Source organism: Xyrauchen texanus, chromosome 6 (assembly GCF_025860055.1).
Source record: "Xyrauchen texanus isolate HMW12.3.18 chromosome 6, RBS_HiC_50CHRs, whole genome shotgun sequence".
Lineage (NCBI taxonomy): Eukaryota > Metazoa > Chordata > Actinopteri > Cypriniformes > Catostomidae > Xyrauchen > Xyrauchen texanus.
In genome coordinates this window covers 44,632,185-44,654,795 of record NC_068281.1, presented here as the reverse complement: position 1 = coordinate 44,654,795, position 22,611 = coordinate 44,632,185, and the positions used below count along the sequence as shown (strand labels likewise).

Here is a 22,611-nt window from a genome sequence, read left to right as displayed (position 1 = left end):
AGTGGCAGAGACTTTATGCACTGAAGGGATAAAACCTGTGTCCAAACACTCATACAGAAAGTGATGTATATGCTGTACAGTGCATTAAAGCTCCTTGCCTCGAGAGGAACACTAATCAGCGAACACTCACAATTTCAAGGTGTATAAACATCTCTTTGAGGGGGCTCTGGCCTGTAATACGGTTGTGAGAGCCAGTTTGCGTCAGACATTTCAGGGGCCAGACGTGAAGTTTCCGCAATTCCAGATGTGGATGCCAAATCATGGCACCTTCCTGCTTGAGCAGATCCCTGCTCAGTGGAATCCTACATGCGGGGCATCCAAGAGCTCTGTTGACTCCGGGAACCATAGTCAGTTGTGTAATTCAGGCACAACAAGCAGTACAGTATCTATCCTCATAAATTTTGCAGAAAACTTGAAGTGGACAGGAGGAAATGCATACTTGCATCCCGCTGGCCTTTTGTGGAGCATGAGTCATGCCCAGCGGAACATGAGTCATGGAGTTCCACAGGCAACAATGCATGGTCTCCAGGGATGCAAATAGATCTATTTCGACTTCCCTGAATTGATCCAATATCATCAGAACTGTCTGAGGGTGAAGTCTCCATTCTTCTTGTCTAACACCCTATCACGAGAACAAATCAGCGCTGTGGTTCAGGTGGACCAGAACATGCATGAATCGATAGATTTTTCTTGCACCAGATGAGAAGCTGATGTAGCAAGTTTTTCATTGGGCATGATCAAACTCCCCCTTGGTGTTGTTTGCCATGAATGATGAGGCACCTTTGATCTTATCCAGCACTAAAGAGGTCTCATTCCCAGTAGTCCCAGTGGAGTGACTGCTGCTGAGGAGGCCATGAGGCCCAGAAACCTTTGAAAAAGCTTCAACGGAAAATAAATTCCCAGCTTGAATGTGTTCATTTACCATTTTCCAGTCCGAGTTTCACATTCTTTGATGTCAGTGTGTCCATGTTTTGCTCTGTCATTCTTGAAAAGCCCTGTTGACCACCTGCATAGCCTGATATAAATTTTGGATTATTTTGATACATGTGCAGATCGTCATATTTTCTTTTTATGGTTTAAAAAACAAATTTGAATAAATAAAAAAAAATGTATTCATTAATTAATCAAATAATCAGAAATTATGTCCACATCTTATTTTTTAAGCTATTCTCTGACTGCCCACTCCATCCACATCTCTTTATAATACCATCCTTAAAACGATAAGATAAAATATGACTCCAGTGGTTAAATCTACACTATGTAACTTTTGGCCATCTAGCGGTTAAAGCATAGAACTGCAAGTTAATTGCAGAGGAACATTGTTTTGGTAATTACGTCAGTTGGGCTTTGCTCTGCTCTCCTGGTGAATCTGATTGTTTGAATACCACCGGTGTAACAATGCATAGAGATGATCAACTTATCAGAGTGAATGTCACTATTAACAACAAAACTCGCCCTCCCCTCAAAAAAATAAAAAATATAAAGAAAAATAGGGATATCTGAAAAATATGTCTTATTAGCAGGTAATTAGCTTTTGCTGTTGTTTTGACTTATTGAAAACAATTGTTTTAAAATAAATAGTATTACAAAAGTTAGGCAATGCTGACATGAGACAACAATTGCTAGTCATATCAGAAAGTCAAACGGTGGAATCTGTTATAACTTAGCAAGCAGGCAAATATAAGGTAGTAACTTGTTTCGAGATTTGCATTGTTACCGACATAAAGTAAAAAAAATGTCCATGGTCCTTCCTCGTCAGTACCGCCATTCCCTATAGGCAGATTTCACAGTTACCGTTGGGAACCAACTCCCTAGGGGGGCATCATCTTACTCTAGGAGGGCACCACAAACCTTACTCGCACGTTATACGTTATTCAAGGACCCAAAAGCAGTTGCGGAACACAGATGATCGCTTCGCAGCTCATATCATATCAGCGGCGGCCCTGTTCCTTGTTAATGAAATCAAGCATTGCAGTACACAATCCACAATAAAATGCCCCATTAGATGCTAATGCGAGCTAATGATCTACCATGTTATGAGAGCTACCTGGCTAACTATTGGTCCAATAAAATATCTTACCTGTCGAGCAAGAAAAACTCCATCTCTGGATCAGTTTTAAAACCTTTCAGATCTCAGAGTTGTCGCCACCTCTGAAAAAAACAATCCTATGTTGTTTCATGTTTTATTATGGACTCTGTCACTTTCCATTTTTGCTTGCAGACTCTTTTCGTTTTAAGTTTTCTTCATTTTGAAAATGGCAGGTTACCATTTTGAATGATCCATGGCCAATGTCACAACATCACCATGCAGTTGGGTTCGACTACAGTAACGCCTTCAAAAGGTAGCATTCATAACCATTCAAACAAACTGAATTTCACAGACCACATCTCAAAGACTGCAAGATCATGTAGATTTACACACATCAGGAAGATAAGACCCTTCCTCTCTGAACATTACACACAACTGTTTGTTCAGTCACTTGTCATAACTAGACTGGACTACTGTAACGCTCTCATTGCAGGCCTCCCTGCATGTGCAATTAGACCTCTGCAAATGACCCAGAATGCAGCAGCATGTCTGGTCTTTAATGAACCAAAGAGAGCACATGTTACACCATACCTGGTCTCTCTCCACTGGCTACCGGTTGATGCACGTATCAAATTCAAGGCTCTGAAACTGCTGGCATACAAAATAGTCACTGGGTCTGCTCCAGCATACCTACAATCATTTCTGCAGAGCTACACACCCACTAAAAGCCTGCGTTTGGCTAAGGAACATCGCCTTGTTGTACTAACACAAAGAGGCACCAAAACACTTTCTCGGACTTTCAGCTTCATCGTACGGCGTTGGTGGAATGACCTTCCCAATTCAATCCGTGAAGCTGACTCAATTTCTGTTTTCAAAAAACAAATTAAAATGCATCTTTTCCAAAATCACTTAACTAGTCAATAAAAATAAATAAATAAATTGCACTTGTATATGTTTTGAATACTATTCTGATGCTAGTGAAACTTTGTAATATGCAGTTTTGTACCACTGTCTCCTTAAGATTATTTGCTTATGTTTTCCTATTTTGTATGTCGCTTTGGATAAAAGCGTCTGCCAAATGAATAAATGTAAATGTCAATGTTGCTCATGTGTTTTTCCTACAAGCTTTCGGATTAAAACTACCACCACCACACCTATCACCTCACATATACACGTGCTGTATAGCTGGACCTTCTTTTATTTATTTACGGACATGACATTAACACGCACAGAAGACTGATGGATGTAGGACATTTCCCACCAAATCCGTCCTGACAGCTATAACATTTTAAAATTATTTTACGTTTATCATAGTGAATCAGGGTAAGGCAAAAACATGGTTTGGAAGATGGATTGTTGGTGTACTTGCTCATTAATGAAATTTTGTTCATTTCTAACAAAACAATCTTACATTATGTTGCCTTAAATACCTCATTAAATCATTTGGAAACTTCACTCAGTAAAACACTAACGGGATGCATTAGAAGAATTTAATGCTGGATGAAGAGATATTTACCTACAACCAATTGAAACAAAAACTGCAAATGCGTTTATCATTTGTCATGAACATATGCGTGTGAATGAATACCATCTGTAAAGACATTCTTCAACCAAAAGTGAATCAAAATACTTACATTACACACAGTGGAGTAGCCAAGGATGGGCCAAGGTGGGTCTGGGTCTACTTTGGGTGGGCAGAATATCAGAGAAAATTCACCTGGAAAATTTGGCCCATCCATTTTAATTGAGGCCCACCTAAAAGTAATTTCCTGGCTATGCCCTTAATTACTCAAAAGCACATTAAAGTAATAAAAATTAAAAAGGCACTTCCATGTTTATTAGACATGTACTTTGGAGCAACGTGTAAATACCATGGTATATTGCCAAAGTACCGTAGTTTTACCATCACTGTACCATGATACTGCCACAGCAGGCTACTGTAGTAAAAGGTCATTTTTCTAAGCTTCATCTTGAGCTGTGTGATGTAAAAAAAAAAAAATTTAGAATTGCTTTTAGTCCATTGTGTGCTATGACAATGACCCTGTGCACAAATCAAGGTCCATCAAGATAAGAGCTCTTTATGAACCAAGAAGAGCTTCACTTCATGTGCATCTAATGCATATGACAGCCTGAGTCAGGGTTGCCAACTGAAACTTGTGTGACTTTCTTTCTTCTGTGGAACACAAACAAAGATATTTTGATAGAGATATGATGTGAAAAATAAACAGGCCTACTGAACTTGTTTCACTCATGCACTCTCACTCAGACATGCGCGAGTTAGGGGCCGTTCACAACAAACGTGTTTTTCGCACGTCTGTTCTGTTTCCCCATTGTTTAAACACATTCTGGATGAATGTCTTTGAGCATCTCGCGCAGGACTGGCATATTTTAAACACCATGACAAGTTAAGAAGAACTTCAAATTGTTCAAAAAAACAAAGCATGTAGAGACAGCTGCGCTTTGTTTCATTATTTGCGCTGCATCTAGATTTTTTTTTTGCACAGTTGTCACAAAGATTCAACATTTAAACACGTTCAAATCACATAGAGAGGACTGTTCAGTTGTTTCAAAGGATTCCAGATTGTTCTGCAGCAGGTGAAATTTCAGCACATAAACGGTAAGGTGATGCTTTTTTCCGTTATGTTCTAGTGTACTGAGGATCTGCCTTGTCTTGGTAAATCTGTATCTTTGCATTTTAAATACTATTTTGAATGTTGCCTATATGCTTTCATAAAATACAGCTTATTGCAATAGCACTTGCTAGGAGAAGAAATGATAAAGATAGTGATAAAGATATTTCAGATTCGGGTTTATAATCTGACTGTATTGTTCGGGCCGGGCCATACGGTCTCGGGTCGGGTTTCATTGTAAGGCCCATGCCCTCTAGTACGTACATGTTAAAGGGGTCATGACATGGGTTTTTTTATTGTATTATTATGTTCCCTTAGGTGCAATTATAGTATTAATATATTTTTTTTTTAAGAAAAACTTTTAAAATCTAGTGATTTATGACCTTTTCCCACCCTGTTTCTCATCCTCTGATTCAAACAGTCTGTTTTGGGGGCGTTTTCCATTTAAGACTTCAGTGTTAACGCCCACTGTTATGATTGGCTAACGTCAGTGCCTATGTATCAATTATTGACGCCCCCAGCCAGAACATTTGCGGATTCAGCGTAACTGTTTAGTAGCGAGTGATGCATGCGAAGCGATGGCTCTTGCAATGTAAACTAAGTAAAAACACTGTGATTATTCATAATGAATGAAATTGCGCTTTAAAAAGTAGTTTAAAGTTTAAAATAGATTACTTACAGTTTGCGTCGTCGTTGTTCCCAGAATAGTCGGCACGGACTTATCTTTGAGCAACAGTTTTCTGGCAAAGCCAGCATCATATTGAGATTTGTTCTCAAAACAGTCATCCTTAAAATGTACAGAACAAACGCTTAAGTTAACACTGCCGTGACTGGGACGTCCGCAAAAAATAAACTGCATCCATTTTTCCCTGACGTCTGGATCTTTCGGCAGCTTATTCAGAGGTTTTGTTTGACCACAGCCAGGAACAGCACATCTGTGTGGCATCGTAATTTTCCTGTGCACAAGTAGTCTCTGTCAGAGCTCGCTGTCCATCGACTGAACACTTGTGAGGCGCACGGCGATACGAAATGAGCGTAGCTGTCTTGCGCTTAAAGCGTAGTTATCTTGTGCTGGAGGCGGTCATATGCAAACGCTGTTACGTCACTTCTAACCGACACGTCACTTCTAACCATGAATCCAGAACGAGCTGTATTTTGAGCTTGATTAAATAAATGATTCGTTTAGAATGGGGAGGACGTCTTAAAATATTAAACTTGCAGGACGTTTTAATGATACAAAGACCTCTTATATACCAAAAGATCAAGGCAAATTTGGTTTCTCATGTCATGACCCCTTTAAGCGTTTTTCACGACAAGCTGTTCAGACTGTCACCTCCGAGATGCTGTTGTATGACGTCACTCAAACATGGCGGCGCTCTGAGAGATTTGCAGAGTTATAATAAACATTCACTTTAGGTTTCCGTATTAGATAATGTTTAGCACACGTACGTTTGCAGAGACATTCAAACCTGTAAATGACCGTCTTTATTGTTCCTTGTAAACCTGCAGAAACAGCTGGCATTGTTGTTTTGTTTATTCTACATTATAGGACAATAGACCGCCGCATGATTGAACACTGGATCAAATAGAAATATCCAGCATCCCACATTGAATAATATGAGCTAACTGCATACAGGATAAACGGTGCATTAAATAAATATGTAAGTTTGGATTCAAGTTTATAAATGTCGCCAATATTCTCATCAAACTAAACGAAGACTTGTTTCAACAGGAACAGGAATAACTCCAGGTGTTTCAACTGAGATCTGCGCGATAAAACATTGTAAAATGATGTTTATTAAAGAAGAGAGTGAGGACATGAGTTATCCAGAATCATGCAGTTCAAATGTCATGAAAAATGAAGATATTGAGGAACAAAGAGGTTGGTGTCCATTTATTAATATTTATTATTGTCTGTTCATTAAGATTGAAGTGATAAAATATCAACCAGTTCAACTCATTTGATGTCTGTAGTTAATTAATAATTTATATTTAATCAGACGAAAACAGCAAATATTTTTTTTATGAATTAATAAATATGGCATGAAAAATATTGACTATTTTTCGTCAAAAGTTTCAAACTATGACTCAAATTATAAACTGGAAAAGTGAACACTGGTACAGCCACAGTTGATAAAGTACATGAATCTGTAATAACACTGTAAACTAAAACATAAAAGCTATGATGATGGGGATAAAAAAATACTTTATTAAACATGAAAATAATATGCTTATATATTCAATATAACTATTACAAAAAGTCTTACATATCAGTTACAATGCATAGTAACTTCCTCCAACAACGTAGATACATTGCAAATGGTAAACACATGGGTAATGTTCGATTCATAAAAGCATGACAACCCTACCCGACAAAATACTGTATCCAAGCATTATAGCAGGTAAACAACTTTGCCAAATGGATAACAGATAAACATCCATCTAGACTGCAGCGATGCCATCCTGAACTGTGTGAGTGTTACTTAACTGAGCTGAACTGAAGACGGAACATGTGACAATCGGTACTTCTTTCTAGTGTTTGCGGACACTGTATTTGTATTTTTAACCCAAAAAAATAAATCTTATGTTTTGCAGTTTTAATGACTAGAATGTCTAAAAAATGTGGGATATGAATCATCCTGATCCTTGTTTCTACAGGAACAGGAATAACTCCAGGTGTTTCAACTGAGATCTGCGGGATAAAACATTGTAAAATGATGTTTATTAAAGAAGAGAGTGAGGACATGAGTTATCCAGAATCATGCAGTTCAAATGTCATGAAAAATGAAGATACTGAAGAACAAAGAGGTTTGTGTCCATTCTTTATTCTTTGTCATGTTGAATCAATGTTGTTCATGCCATTGAAAACAAATGTAATATAGATGTGATTGGTTTGCTTTCCTTCTGTTGAACTAATAACTCTTCTGATGTCTATAAACACCACAAAGGTTTTTTTTTATCCTGTGGGTTAATTATTAATTGAGAGGCGGGGGAGAAGAGCAATAAATAAGTTGGCCAAATTTCAGTGAGAATGATTGAAAATAGAGTCCCTGAGGTCATGTGATGTAATTTAAACTCACAATTGTAATTTTAAAGTAAAATAGCATCATTGTGAGAAGTCCACTGATCATGTGGTAAATGTTTCTACATTTTATATGTGGTTTTCATGAGATATATGATACAAAATCAACAATAAAAGAAGTATTATGAAGAAAAAAACTTCAGAATTTTGCTCGTGTGTGTGATTCAGATTAATGAATGAACTATAGTTAAAGTTTATAAAGTTTATAAATATGAAAATGGTCTGTGTGAAACTCGTGTTGAAGTTGCCTTTCTCCAATAACTGAAAAACATGGTGAATTATCTAGATTTACCTCAGTTGCTGCCTCATGGGAGACTGGCCATGCACAAACAGGGAATTTAAAATGGCAAAGTGACAACATGGGAACGTTCTTAAAACACTGAACGATAAAACATTTCAGGCTCTATATTCTAGAGTGCGCAAAGTGCAGCGCTATGTGCAACAACTGTGCTTAACTTCTTGTTCAATTTTCGTACCAGCAAGTGGCCAAGTGTTTGCATGCAAACTGGGGGTTTATTGTATGTTAAGGAAGTGGTTTAAAGCTGTTGGCAATTAGCTGTTTTCCTGAGAAATAGGTCATTGTGCTGAGACGTCTGAGAAGCATGTCTGTTTTCAGCACAAAGTCTAAATTCAGATCTTACATTTTGCAGTTTGGAGATTCCACCATCAGGTGGTAAAAAAGTTTATGTCCAAACTCTTAAAATATATTGAAACATCAAATAATGTCCTAAAAATCACTGTTGTAGCTATTTTATGAAACCAAAAAATATGAGATTTGTGGTAAACTATCCATAGATCATGGTTTATTTTTCAGTTGTTGTTATTATTTTTGTATTTACGATTGTATTTTTGATCTAATTTGTATTGGTAATTTTCCACCTGTTGTCATATAGATTGATTTTTAAGTCACTGTAACAGGGTCTGATGAAAGAAGTTGGAGTGGGTAATATTTTTGGATTTGGTATGATTATTTTAATCACATCACTTTGTTTTACATTTTCGTTTAATTTGAAGTTTAATTTGAATTTAGAAATATTTGTTGTTTAATTTTTTCATGTTCAATAAATTAATGTAATTTTTCAAAATCGACCAGTAGAAGTGAAGTGCGTGCCAATTAAGTGTGTACCGCTGTATGGTGGCACGATACATTGTGGTAAAAATGTGACAATAGTGAAAGTGAAACAGTGATCTGCTCTGACTGAAATGTACAGGCTGCGCGAGCGGGAATTTCTCCGTTCGCACACGGATGTCCTTGGCTCTTGTTAAAAACTGGACGCGTGCTCTCAAATATACGCTGCTCTATGAAATCTCCCTACACTCGCTCAGAGAGTGTGCATGTCATATGCACTCACAAATCTATTTGAAAGCCACACAGCTCTGACTTTGTTCATTCATACACATATTCTGCTTCTGTAGACATGTTATATCAAGGGAGAAAAATGACCAGAGTTTGAGTAATCTACTCGCCATTTGGCCGGCAAAATTTTTTGTGGGAAATGCAGCACAATAAAAGGTTAAATTCGTATTGTAAGAATGATAGGCTATTGTGATGCTTGCTGACAATGAAAGTGGACAATGTAAGTGTCTAGGATGTAGAAAATCCAAATAAAATCACGATGTATCCATTATGAGTTCAACTTGATCGGATCAATGTGTCTTCATGTGTTTGAGACAAGTGCAGTTTCATATTTGGATGGAGATTGGCTCATGTAATGCAGGAGATCAGCAGTTACAGAAATACTCACACCAGCCCATCTGGCACAAACAATCATGCCATGCTCAAAAGAGATCAAAATTCTTTCCCCATTCTGATGGTTGATGTGAACATTAACTGTAGCTCTTGACCCATATCTGCTTGAGTTTATGCACTGCACTGCTGCCACATGATTTGCTGATTAGATAATTGCATGGATGTTTGTTGGTGCCAGATGGGCTGGTTTAAGTATTTCTATAACTGCTGATCTCCTGATTTTCACACACAACAGTCTCTTGAATTTACTCTGAATAGTGCCAAAAACAAAACACTTCCAGTGAGCGGCAGTTCTGTGGACGGAAATGCCTTGATGTTGAGAGAGGTCAACAGTGAATGACCAGACTGGATAGAACTGACAAAGTCTGCGGTAAACCAGATACCCGCTCTGTACATTTGTGGTGAGAAGAATATGCTATTATAATAATGCTATTCTGAGATGTGGGTTGGCGCCGTTTTGTCGGCATGAGAGGGACCTTCACAATATTAGGCAGTTGGTTTTAATGTTGTGGCTGGTTTTAATGTTGTGGCTGATATATATATATATATATACACTGGCGGCCAAAAGTTTGGAATAATGTACAGATTTTGCTCCTATGGAAAGAAATTGGTACTTTTATAAACCAAAGTGGCATTCAGTTTATCACAATGTATAATCAGGACATTAATAACATGAATAATTACTATTACAATTTGACATTGTTTTTTCAGAACTACTTAAACTTCAAAAGTGGCTTTTTCTTTGCAATTCTTCCCATAAGGCCCGCACCCTTTAGTTTTCTCTATACTGTTATAAACAAAACGGGTGTTGTGCGGGTAGGATTCAATGAAACTGTCAGCTGAGGACATACAAGGCATCTATGATGGCCATCAGATCCAAGATGGTGGTGCGGTAGCACGCAGCGGCCACTCTGGATCCAAAATGGTGCTTTTTTTGTTAAAAAAGCCCGACTTTTGCGGCACATGGACATCGTAGCAACCGGTGTTCGTGTCTACACACTACTGAAATATAAGACTCATGCAAAAACCAAGCTGCATGATGACCTGCAGGAGGCGCTACGCGTACTCTGCTTGCTGCGGAGACCAGGCCTCCAGTCCTCGGCGTAGCCTGATGTCGGTGGCCGGGGGAGAGGACGTCGTAAGTGGTGTGCGAGAAAGCGGAAGCGCGGCAAGAGGGCGTGGGTCCATGCTAGGCTAAAAACAAACCCTAGCCGGCCGGCTCTCCCATCTATCCTGCTCTCAAATGTTTGCTCCCTGGACAATAATCTGGACTATATCTGACTCCAGCAGGCTATGCAGCGTGAGTTTAGAGACTGCTGCATCTTAGTTTTCACGGAGACGTGGCTCAGCGACAGAGTTCCGGGCGCCGCCATTCAGCTAGACGGGCTCGCCTCGTTTCGTGCCGACAGAAATACAGCTTTCTGTGGTAAGACTCACGTTGGTGGCTTGTGTGTTTACATCAACACGGAATGGTGCAAGAACTCTATGCTAGTCTCTAGCTACTGTTCATCGCTGTTGGAGCTTGTTACTGTTAGATGCAGACCTTTATATTTACCACGGGAATTCACCACTGTTTGCTTAACCGGGGTTTACATTCCTCCCAGCGCTAATGCTAAGGATGCGCTCTGTGAACGGTATGGGGCTATGAGCGAACTGCAGAATGCTCACCCCGATTGACTGTTTATTTTCGCCGGAGATTTCAGGCTCTATTTTCGAGAGTGCGCAAAGTGCAGCGCTATGTGCAACAACTGTGCTTAACGCTGCCCCCACCTCGGCTACTCAGACCACATAACTGTTATGTTAATTCCAGCATACAGATCGCTCGCCAGACGCACAAAACCGCTTCAGAAGCAGGTGAAAACCTGGCCAGCAGGAGCCACTCTACATAGAGTCAACCCACGGAAGGCAGCTGGACAAGACAACATTCCTGGCAGAGTGCTCCGAGGATGTACAGACCAGCTAGCAGATGTTCTTACCGACATCTTCAACATCTCTCTGAGCAGCGCCGTAGTTCCAACGTGCTTCAAGGCCACCACCATCATCCCCATGCCAAAGAAGTCTTCAGTGTCCTGCCTTAACGACTACCGTCCCGTCGCACTCACACCAATCATCATGAAGTGCTTCGAGAGGCTCATCATGAGGCACATTAAGACCCAGCTGCCCCCCTCACAAGACCCACTGCAGTTTGCGTGTCGTCCAAACCGTTCAACGGACGACGCCATCGCCACAACCCTCCATCTGGCCCTCACCAACCTAGATACAAAGGACTCATACGTTCGAATGCTGTTCATAGGCTTCAGCTCAGCATTCAACAAAATAATTCCTCAGCACCTGATTGGAAAGCTGAACCTGCTGGGCCTGGACACCTCCCTCTGCAACTGGATCCTGGACTTCCTGACTGGGAGACCTCAGCCAGTCCGGATCGGGAACAGCATCTCCACCACAACCACACTGAGCACTGGGGCCCCCCCAAGGCTGTGTGCTCAGTCCACTGCTGTTCACTCTGTTGACAGCTCGAACCACATCGTCAAGTTCGCAGATGACACGACCGTGGTGGGTCTCATCAGCAAGAATGACGAGTCAGCATACAGAGAGGAGGTGCAGCGGCTAACAGAGCCAACAACCTGTCCCTGAATGTCGACAAAACAAAAGAGATGGTTGTTGACTTAAGGAGAGCACAAGGTGAACACACTCTGCTGAACATCGACGGCTCCTCTGTGGAGATGGTCAAGAGCACCAAATTCCTTGGTGTTCACCTGGCGGAGAACCTCACCTGGTCCCTCAACACCAGCTCTATCACCAAGAAAGCCCAGCAGTGTCTCTACTTTCTTCGAAGGCTGAGGAAAGCACATCTCCCACCCCCCATCCTCACTACATTCTATAGAGGGACTATTGAGAGCATCCTGAGCAGCTGCATCACTGCCTGGTTTGGGATTTGCACCGTTTCGGACCGCAAAGCCCTGCAGAGGATAGTGAGGACAGCTGAGAAGATCATTGGGGTGTTCCCTCCATCAAAGACATTTACAAAAAACATTATATCCGCAAAGCAACCAGCATTGTTGACGACCCCACACACCCCTCACACAAACTCTACCCTCCTGCGGTAGAGTGGTTAAAAAATTTATTTTAATGACTTCAACCTAAGTGTATGTAAACTTCTGACTTCAACTGTACATATGTATATTTATACAGTATATGTAAAAATCACTGGACTTGAGCAATCTGGTAGCAATAGTTTCACGGAAAAGCTTGTGAGTGTGCATGGACCGTCAGATTTCCGAGCGATAGACACCATTTAGGACTGTATAAATGAGGTTGAAGTGCATGTTTTTTCTGTTCTATGGGTTATAAAGGATTTTATGGTTACATCAATGTTATGACTTGGATGTCAATATGTCACACTTTAATATAGGTAAAATATTTCTCTCCATGTGGAATGTTAATGGGCTGGGGCACCCTATAAAAAGGAAGGTGGTATCTTTTCTTAAGCATAAAAAATGTGATATAGTGTTCCATCAAGAAACATCTTCAGCAAGCTGTAAAACTTGGCATGGCATGGGATGGGCATGTGTTTTGTAGTGCTGTTTCGAGTAAGAGAAGGGGATTCATCAATTTAATTGTCTCAAACAGATTAAAGATAATTTAGGAAGAGTTATTATTGTTTTGGCTGAAATACAGGGGGCAAAATCTCATTTTGGCTAATATTTATGCACCCAAAGCTTATGATCAGAACGTTTTTATAGATCTCGAGGGAAAGCTACAAGCAGCTGGGATCCTTCATGATATGGTTTTACTTGGAGAATTCAATCTAATTTAATGGATCCAGTCCTTGATCATAGTGATGCAAATGTGCGTAGACCCTTTAGAGAAAAGCTGACACTATAGAGCAGGGGTGTCAAAGTCAGTTCCTGAAGGAGCCCTGCAGAGTTTAGTTCCAACCCTGTTCCAAAATGCCTCATAATATTCAAGCACTCCTGAAAACCTTGATTAGCTGCTTCAGCTGTGTTTAATTAGGATTGGTGCTCAACTCTACTGAACTGTGGCCCTCCAGGAAACGAGTTTGACACTCCTGCTATAGAGGATGTGTAAAAGTCTTGGTCTTGCAGACATTTGGAGACTTCTGAATCCTTCTGGGAGCGACCACCTTTTCACCAGTTCATAAGATTAACTAGAATATTATTTTTTATATCTAAGTAACTTATTCCATCTGCCAACGACTGCTCAATTGGGAACGTTTAGTTTCAGATCATGCTTTGGTGTGTTTAGAGATGTTGCCACATATTTTCACACACTGCCTGTGTTATAGATGTCCTGGAGGGAGGGAAGCTCACAGTGCTCCTGCTCGTCAATCCGCAGAAGGGGAGGGCCCCGATCAATTCTGGACAGATTTCTGAGATCTCATGTTACGTGAAGAGTAAAAGAAGGCTTTCTTGGAAGAGCCACAGGTCACTTTTGCGAATAGATGTTAAGGATGGTCGTAAAACAAACACAGTAAGCGATGTCCTTCATAAAGTCAATGAGCAAAGGAATCTCGTTGTACTCACGTTGCAGCTCACTGAACATTCGCTTGATTGTTTGAAGATTCTGCACATTTTTGTTTTGTTTTTTGTGCTGGTTCCGCCTAGTGGCTGGAGTTTATTTTGTAGAGTGGAACACCTTCGGGACACTTTTATGGATGAACCCACATGCTCTTTGTGCTTGTTCATCCTATTGGCTGGAGTTTGTTTTGTGGAGTATTTTTTGCAAAGACAATGGAGTGAGTAGGCCATCTTGTTGTACTCATGTTGCAGCCGAGTGGCTCACTGAATATTCGATTGACTGTTTGAGGATTCTGTGCGCCCTTTTTGTGCTGGTTACGCCTTGCATCTGGAGTTTATTTTGTAGAGTGTCACACCTTCAGGACAGTTTTATGGATGAAGCTACATGCTCTTTGTGCTTATTCCATTATTGGCTGGAGTTTGTTTTATAGATTATCTTTGCTGTGTAATTCTGTATCACAAAATGTTTATAGAAACATCAAACTTGAGCAGTCTGATGGCAGAGTTGTGGTGGGGGTTCTCGTAGTCGTACCTGGACTGAGTTTATAGGGATGGATGCCAGTTGGTGCTGTTTTTCTTTTTTCTGTTTGTTTAGTTCTGGGGGATGTTTGGGTTTTGATTGTCGCAGTAATTTTGGAATGTGGTCTTTATAATCTTGTTTTTGACACACTGTCTATTTTTTATACATGTCAAAATGTCAAATGTTAAGTGCATTGTTTCTCTCCACGTGGACTATGAATGGGTTGGGGCACCCCATAAAAAGAAAGAAGGTTATTTCTCTTAAGCGTAAGAAATATGATATAGCCTTTCTTTTTAAGAAATGCATCTTTCTCTGCAGGAAGCTGAAAAATTTGGGAAAGTATGGAGTGGGCATTTTTTTTATAGTGCTGGCTAGAGTAAGATCAGGGGAGTCATTATACTGATAAGTAAATATCTACAATTCAAATGTCTCAAACAGAGTAAAGATAAATTATGAAGAGTCATTATAGTTTTAGCTGAAATTCAGGGACAAAGTCTTATTTTGGCTAATATTTATGCACTTAACGTTGATGATCAGGACTTTTTTATAAATCTTGAAGGGATGTTGCAAGGCACTGGCACCCCTCATGATATAATATTGGGAGGAGACTTTAATCTTTTGATGGACTCGGTCCTTAATCATAGTGAAGCAAATGTGTGCAAGCCCCCTAGAACTACTCTGATGCTTCAAAGGATGTGTAAAAATCTTTATTTTACAGATATTTGGAGACTTTTAAACCCATCTGGTAGGGACTATAGATTTTTTTCATCGGTCCATAAGATTTATCTTATTTCATCTGTCATTGATTGCTCAACATTTTAGTCTCAGATCATGCCCTGGTGTGTTTAGAGGTGTTGCCACCAACGAGGAAAAGGAAATCATGTAGTTGTCACTTTAATGTATCCCTTTTGCAAAATCCTGAATTCCAACAAATGCTAAAGGCTGAAATCAATGTCTATATGGAGACCAACTTGTCCTCAGTATCCTCTGTGGGCATGGCTTGGGATGTACTTAAGGCAGTTGTTAGGGGCCAGATCATAATATATGCCACATTCACCAAAAAATCTAAAACACAAGAACTTGAGGGAATATTAAAAGTGCAGAGGCAGAGCTGAAGCGTGGAATGTCGTCTAATAGCCTCAGGGAATTGACCCAATTAAAATACAGATGTAATACAATTTTTTGTGGAAGGTGGAGTTTGGGCTATTGAGGGCAAGACAGTCATACTTTTGAGTCTGTGGACAAATCAGGGAAGCTTATATATTTGGCAAGATATATAAAATGGAGAGAGTTTTTCTACCATTCCCTCAGTGAAATCAGCTGGTGGTGAAATATTTTCCTCAACCACTGATATTACAGTGCATCCGGAAAGTATTCACAGTGCTTCACTTTTTCCACATTTTGTTATGTTACAGCCTCATTGATTAAATTCATTATTTTCCTCAAAATTCTACAAACAATACCCCATAATGACAACGTGAAAGAAGTTTGTTTGAAATCTTTGCAAATGTATTAAAAAAAAAAACCCACATGTACATAAATATTCACACATTTTGCTCAATACTTTGTTGAAGCACCTTTGGCACCAATTACAGCCTCAAGTCTTTTTGTGTATGATGCTACAAGCTTGGCACACCTATTTTTGGGCAGTTTCTCCCATTCGTTTTTGCAGGACCTCTCAAGCTCCATCAGGTTGGATGGGGAGCATCGGTGCACAGCCATTTTCAGATCTCTCCTGAGATGTTCAAGTCTGGGCTCTGGTTGGGCCACTCAAGGACATTCACAGAGTTGTCCCGTAGCCATTCCTTTGTTATCTTGGCTGTGTGCTTAGGGTCATTGTCCTGTTGGAAGATGAACCTTTGTACCAGTCTGAGGTCCAGAGCGCTCTGGAACAGGTTTTCATCAAGGATTTCTCTGTACATTGCTGCATTCATCTTTCCCTCAATCCTGACTAGTCTCCCAGTTCCTGTCACTGAAAAACATCCCCACAGCATGATGCTGCCACCACCATGCTTCACTGTAGGGATGGTATTGGCCAGGTGATGAGCGGTGCCTGGTTTCCTGCAGACATGACACTTGCCATTCAGGCCAAAAGATTAAATCTTTGTTTCATCAGACCAGATAATTTTGTTTTTCATGGTCTGAGAGTCCTTAAGGTGCCTTTTGGCAAACTCCAGGCGGGCTGTCATGTGCCATTTACTGAGGAGTGGCTTCCGTCTGGTCACTCTACCATGCAGGCATTATTGGAGGAGTGCTGCATATACTGTTGTTCTTCTGGAAGGTTCTCCTCTCTCCACAGAGAAACGCTGGAGCTCTGTCAGAGTGACCATCAGGTTCTTGGTCACCTCACTGTCTAAGGCCCTTCTCCCCGATCACTCAGTTTGGCCAGGCGACCAGCTCTAGGAAGAGTCCTGGAGGTTCCAAACTTCTTCCGTTTACGGATGATGGAGGCCACTGTGCTTTCACTGTGTGAAATTTTTATGTACCCTTCCCCCAGATCTGTGCCTCGACACAATCCTGTCTTGGCGGTCTACAGACAATTCCTTGGACTTCATGGCTTGGTTTGTGCTCTGACATGCACTGTTAACTGTGGGACCTTCTATAGACAGGTGTGTGCCTTTCCAAATCATGTCAAATCAACTGAATTTACCACAGGTGGACTCCAATCAAGTTGTAGAAACATCTCAAGGATGATCAGTGGAAACAGGATGCACCTGAGCTCAATTTTGAGTGTCATGGCAAAGGATGTGAATACTTATGTACATGTGATTTATTTTTTGCAAAGATTTCAAACAAACTTCTTTCACGTTGTCATTATGGGGTATTGTTTGTAGAATTTTGAGGAAAAGAATGAATTTAATAAATTTTGGAATAAGGCTATAACATAACAAAATGTGGAAAAAGTGAAGCGCTGTGAATACATTATGGATGCACTGTATATTCAAGATTTATTATTTGAAAGCAAGTCTAAATATAATTTATGTTGCTTCTCAGGTAAATGTATCTTGTTTTAAGGATTTTTAGATATTTTTAAATGGATATCTAGACTAAAGCACTTCATAATATTTTTTTTTTTCTCAGTTATTTTTTTTTGTAAAAAATTAAATAAATCCTGTAATTCAGTGAATATTATTTTTAAATTATTTAATTGTTCTCTAATATTTTTCATAAGCCTGTTTAATCCAACATTTTAACTTGAGGCACAAGCAAAATTGTCACCCAGAGAGAGGCCACTCACCTGTTGGCTTGGTGTTGCTCTGACCCGGTGTGGTGCGGCTAGGAGATCGGGTTTCCCCAGTCCAGCCCAGGTGTTGGTCGGTAAAGTTCAGTTTTAAAATGAAATAAGTTTCCGTTTCTTAGTGGTGGTATTAAAACCAGTGATATTCCTCAAACGAAAACAATCACCATAAAAGAAAAGAGGTAGAGTGATTCACACAGAGCCGTATTTCTTCACACTCTTGACAGGCCGAGTTCCACACTCAAACCACCGGCCACAATGTCTGATGCATGCACACCTTTGTTATTCCACACAGGTGAATGACGCCATCTGGGCTTCACCTTATGTGCTTGTCAGTACTATCCCTAACTACCTCCCTAATACTAATGCATAATCATTGCAATAATCGCACGAATAATCAAATAATTGTTTGAATAAACATTAGATTTGTCGATTATCAAAATAATTGTTAGGCGCAGCCCTAAAAGTAAACTTTATCTGTAAATTGCATACCTTTAAAAGTAAAACAAAATGCACAAAGCATTGAATTCCTTAAACATTTCTGTTCAGATCATATTAAAGAAAAGATTGGCTACATGCAGCTTCCTGCTATAAGATTTGGGGTCAGTTTTATTTCCTTAATTTTAACATTTGTCATTTGAAATTAAAGAACATTTTGTGTTTTTCATTTTAGATCTGATGGAGGTGAAAGAGGAAAGTCAAGAACTGAATGAAGTGGAGGAGGAGAAACACCATCCGGATCAGACACTTTATAGTTTCAAAACAGAACCGAAGTCTTTTAGTGGCTTACAGACAGGAAATAATTTCTCACAAAAGAGATTGAAAAGTACAAGAGTAAAACCTTCTTTCTCCTGCAATCAGTGTGGAAAGAGTTATGCACATAAAGCAGGTCTTAAGTGTCATATTCATGCTCACACTGGAGAGAAGCCTTTCAAATGTCATCAGTGTGGGAATACTTTTACACATAAAGAAACTCTTACTAAGCATGTGCGAATTCACACTGGTGAGAAGCCTTTTAAATGCCATCAGTGTGGGAATAGTTTTAGACATAAAGACACTCTTACTAAGCACATGAGAATTCACACTGGAGAGAAGCCTTTCAAATGCGTTCAGTGTGGGAAGAGTTTCAGAGAGTCATGGAGTCTCAAAAGTCATCTGTTCTTGCACTCTAGAGAAAAGTCATATAGCTGTGATCAGTGCGGCAAAACATTTTCTTCTGCACCAGGCATACGAAAGCACAAGAAAATTCATAAAATTGAGAAGCTTTACTTGTGTTCACTTTGTGGAAAGAGTTTTTCATTTCTGCAGAATTTAAAACAGCACCAGAGATTTCATTCCACTGTGAGAGATCATGTGTGCTCTGAGTGTGGAAAAGCTTTTTACAGAGCTTCTTGCCTGGAACGCCACAAAAGAATTCACACTGGAGAAAAACCTTATAAATGTTCATATTGCAAAAAGAGTTTCTCTGATTCAGGAAACCTGAAAGCACATGAGAGAGTGCATACTGGAGAGAAGCCGTATCACTGCACTTCATGTGAAAAGAGTTTCTCTATTTCAGGAAATTTGAAAGCACATGAGCGAGTGCATACTGGAGAGAAGCTGTACCACTGCACTTCATGTGGGAAGAGTTTCACCAAATCAGGATCTCTGCTAACTCATAGAAAAAAGAATTGTCCGGGGTTGTCACAGTAAGCAAAGTTCAGCTTCATGTGTATGTAAATTGGATGAAATGCAGAAAAAAAAAAAAAAGGTCAAATTTCTCTTTAAAGAACAATGTTGATTGAGCTGTCATTCTGTCTAACGGACAATTTATACTTCTGTGTCGAACATACTCCATAGCCTGACATAACATTTTCTAAGCTTTATGTCAACGCAGACCACAACGACTGTGATTGGTCTGCTTTATGACCAGAGACCGTCCCCAAGCATGTCAAAAAAATATATCAGAGGTGGTGTCGCATTTCTCCAAGATTATTTTAAGCTGTGCTTCATATCACATTGCATTTGCAAATGCAACAAAAAGATAACTTGTAAAACCAGCTTTTTTTTTCTCTCTGGGCTTTTACTAAATATATACTGTATTTGGTACGTGAGTGACACAATATTTTTTGTATTCTACGCAAGAACTTTCCAATCTGTACCATGTTTTGATCATATGTTTGGCAGTGGTGTAAAGTAAATAATCATTTAATAATTGAGGAACATTTGTTTGTATTTTTAATTTGTCATTACATTAGAAAGCAGTTGTTTAGCATTTATTGCTTATATGAATTGCATGGCAGAAAGCATGTATAATACTTAAAATGTACCAACACGTTCCCATATTTTGATGAATTTGTTTTTAATACTTCAATAATGTAGTACATACTGTATGTTTGAATCCATGAATTTACATAGCTCGTAATACACTAGAATTTTGGCTGTGTACTTGCAAAACAACCCAGCTTAAGGCATTGAAGTCATTAAAACTCATTGTTTTATACACCACAGATTTAATATTAGCAGTCTATAGTTTTGGCAAGTTGTTTACATAGGCGGAAATCTCGGGGGGTCAGGACCCCCCACACAAATGAAAGCCAGTTATGCAGTTACAATGTAATCTCAATAAAAACATTGACATGTGAGGGAGTCCAACTCAAAGCATCTCATTCTCAACTTAAAAATACTCAAAGGAATCAATTTACTAAGTTTTAAGTTGTTCTGCAGCAAATTCCATGTAAAGGGAGCAGAATAAACAAAGGCCTTTTTACCCAACACAGTACTGACATGTGGAACAGAAAACAAGACAACAGCCTGAGAACGGAGAGAGTAATGACCAGCTCTTTTTTTCATAAGAAGTGAACATAAATAGGATGGGAGCACACCAAGAATAGCCTTATATATAAATGTATACCAATGACAAAGCCTCCGTGTGGCCAGAGCAGACCACCCTATACGAGAATACAGCTCACAGTGGTGTGTGCGAGCTTTACAATTAGTAATAAATCTCAGCGATGCATGATAGACTGCATCAATCATGTGAAGGCATTGAGCAGATGAATGCATATATAATATATCACCATAATCCAGCACAGATAAAAAAGTGGATGCCACTAACCGTTTTTTAACTTTAAAAGAAAAGCACAGCTTATTTCGAAAGTAAAAACCCAATTTTAGCCTCAACTTTCTCACTAGACAGTGAACATGAGGCTTAAATGATAGGCAATCATCAATAACAATACTAAGATATTTATAAGTTGTAACAGTCTGTGTTTCACGTCCATCAAGAGTAATCACTGAGGGAACATTCAGTGGTCTTTTCCGAGGTCCTGTGAAAAGCATACATTTTGTTTTGTCTGCATTGAGCACAAGTTTCAACTGTAGCAAAGTGTTTTGGACCACATTGAAGGCATTCTGTAAATGTGCAATGGCTTGTTTAAGAGAGGGTGCACAGCAATAAATAACTGTGTCATCTGCATAAAAATGAAAGTTTGCATCAGACACATGCCAATTAAGATTATTTATATAAATAGTAAATAAAAGAGGGCCTAATACAGAGCCTTGTGGAACCCCTTTTAGGATTGGTAAAATACCAGATTGAACACAATCATGCTTAATGCATTGAGTTCTGTCACTAAGATAGTTTGAGAACCAAGATACAGTTTTCTTTGAAAACCCTGAATTAAGAAGCCTAATCTCTAATACATCATGATCAACCGTGTCAAAAGCTTTTGTCAAATCAATAAAAAGTGATGCACAGTGCTGCTTCTTGTCACGAGCAACAGAGATGTCATTTATCACCTTCATTGCAGCTGTGATGGTACTATGTTTTTTCCTAAAACCTGACTGAAATGGTGATAAAATGTCCTGTAAATGCAAGAAGTCTTTCATCTGATCACTCACCAGGGATTCAAGTGTTTTGGCCAAAACAGACAAATTAGAAATTGGCCTGTAATTATTTAAGTTTGACGAGTCACCCCCTTTCAATAATGGACAAACAAATGCATATTTCCATATTTTGGGAATAGTATTGCTCTCTAAAGTAAGGTTAAAAGGGTACGTTAGAGGCTGTGCTACACAATCAGCAGCTAATTTTAAGAAATAGGGCTTTATAAGATCAGGTCCTGGGGGTTTTTCAGGAACCAGTCCTTTCAATGCTTTTTGAACGTCAGCCACTAAGAATGGAGTTAGATTGAAGACACTTGTAGAAACTGGTACATCTCTACAAGGTGTCACAGTATAAGGACAAGCAGTGTCAAACAAAGAACCAGACTGAATAAAATGCTCATTAAAATGGTTCAAAATGGAAAAAGGGTGAGGCTTGCAAGCTGAAGACTACCATCCAAACCGCAGCATTATGTTATGGGGGTGCTTTGCTGCAGGAGGGACTGGTACACTTCACAAAATAGATGGTATCATGAGTAAGGAAAATTATGTGGATATACCAAAGCAACATCTCAAGACAGCCAGGAAGTTAAAGCCTGGTCACAAATGGGTTTTCCAAATGGACAATGACCCAAGGACAAAAATGTCAAGGTATTTGAGTGGACATACTTATCTCAATCCGATAAAAAATATGTAGACAGAACTGAAAAAGCGTGTGCGAGCAAGGACGCCTACAAACCTGACTCAGTTACACCAGTTCTGTCTGGAGGAATGGGCCAAAATTGCAGCAACTTGTTGTGAGAAGCTTGTAGAAGGCTACCCAAAATGTTTGTGTCAGGGTTCTGCCCTTAGTTTTGGGTTTTTTCCGATTTGTAGCAGAGCCCTGACATGTATATGTTCTATGTCTTTTTTATGTCTTGTGTCTGGATTCGGCCACTTCAGTTGGTTTGATTTCTTTGC

At 39.5% G+C, this 22,611-nt stretch overlaps 1 protein-coding gene across 1 annotated transcript in view; it reads left to right on the top strand.

The window, feature by feature from the left end:
* The window catches only part of LOC127645736 (zinc finger protein 135-like), a 42,975-nt gene extending 21,479 nt beyond the window's left edge, over window positions 1–21,496 (top strand). Inside the window, exons 6-8 of the mRNA XM_052129398.1 lie at window positions 6,392–6,541; window positions 7,318–7,467; window positions 18,461–21,496. Coding sequence (XP_051985358.1) covers window positions 6,392–6,541; window positions 7,318–7,467; window positions 18,461–19,479 — 1,319 coding nt within the window. The 3' untranslated portion in view covers window positions 19,480–21,496. The remainder of the gene's footprint in view (window positions 1–6,391; window positions 6,542–7,317; window positions 7,468–18,460) is intronic.
* The last annotated feature ends 1,115 nt before the right edge of the window (window positions 21,497–22,611 follow it).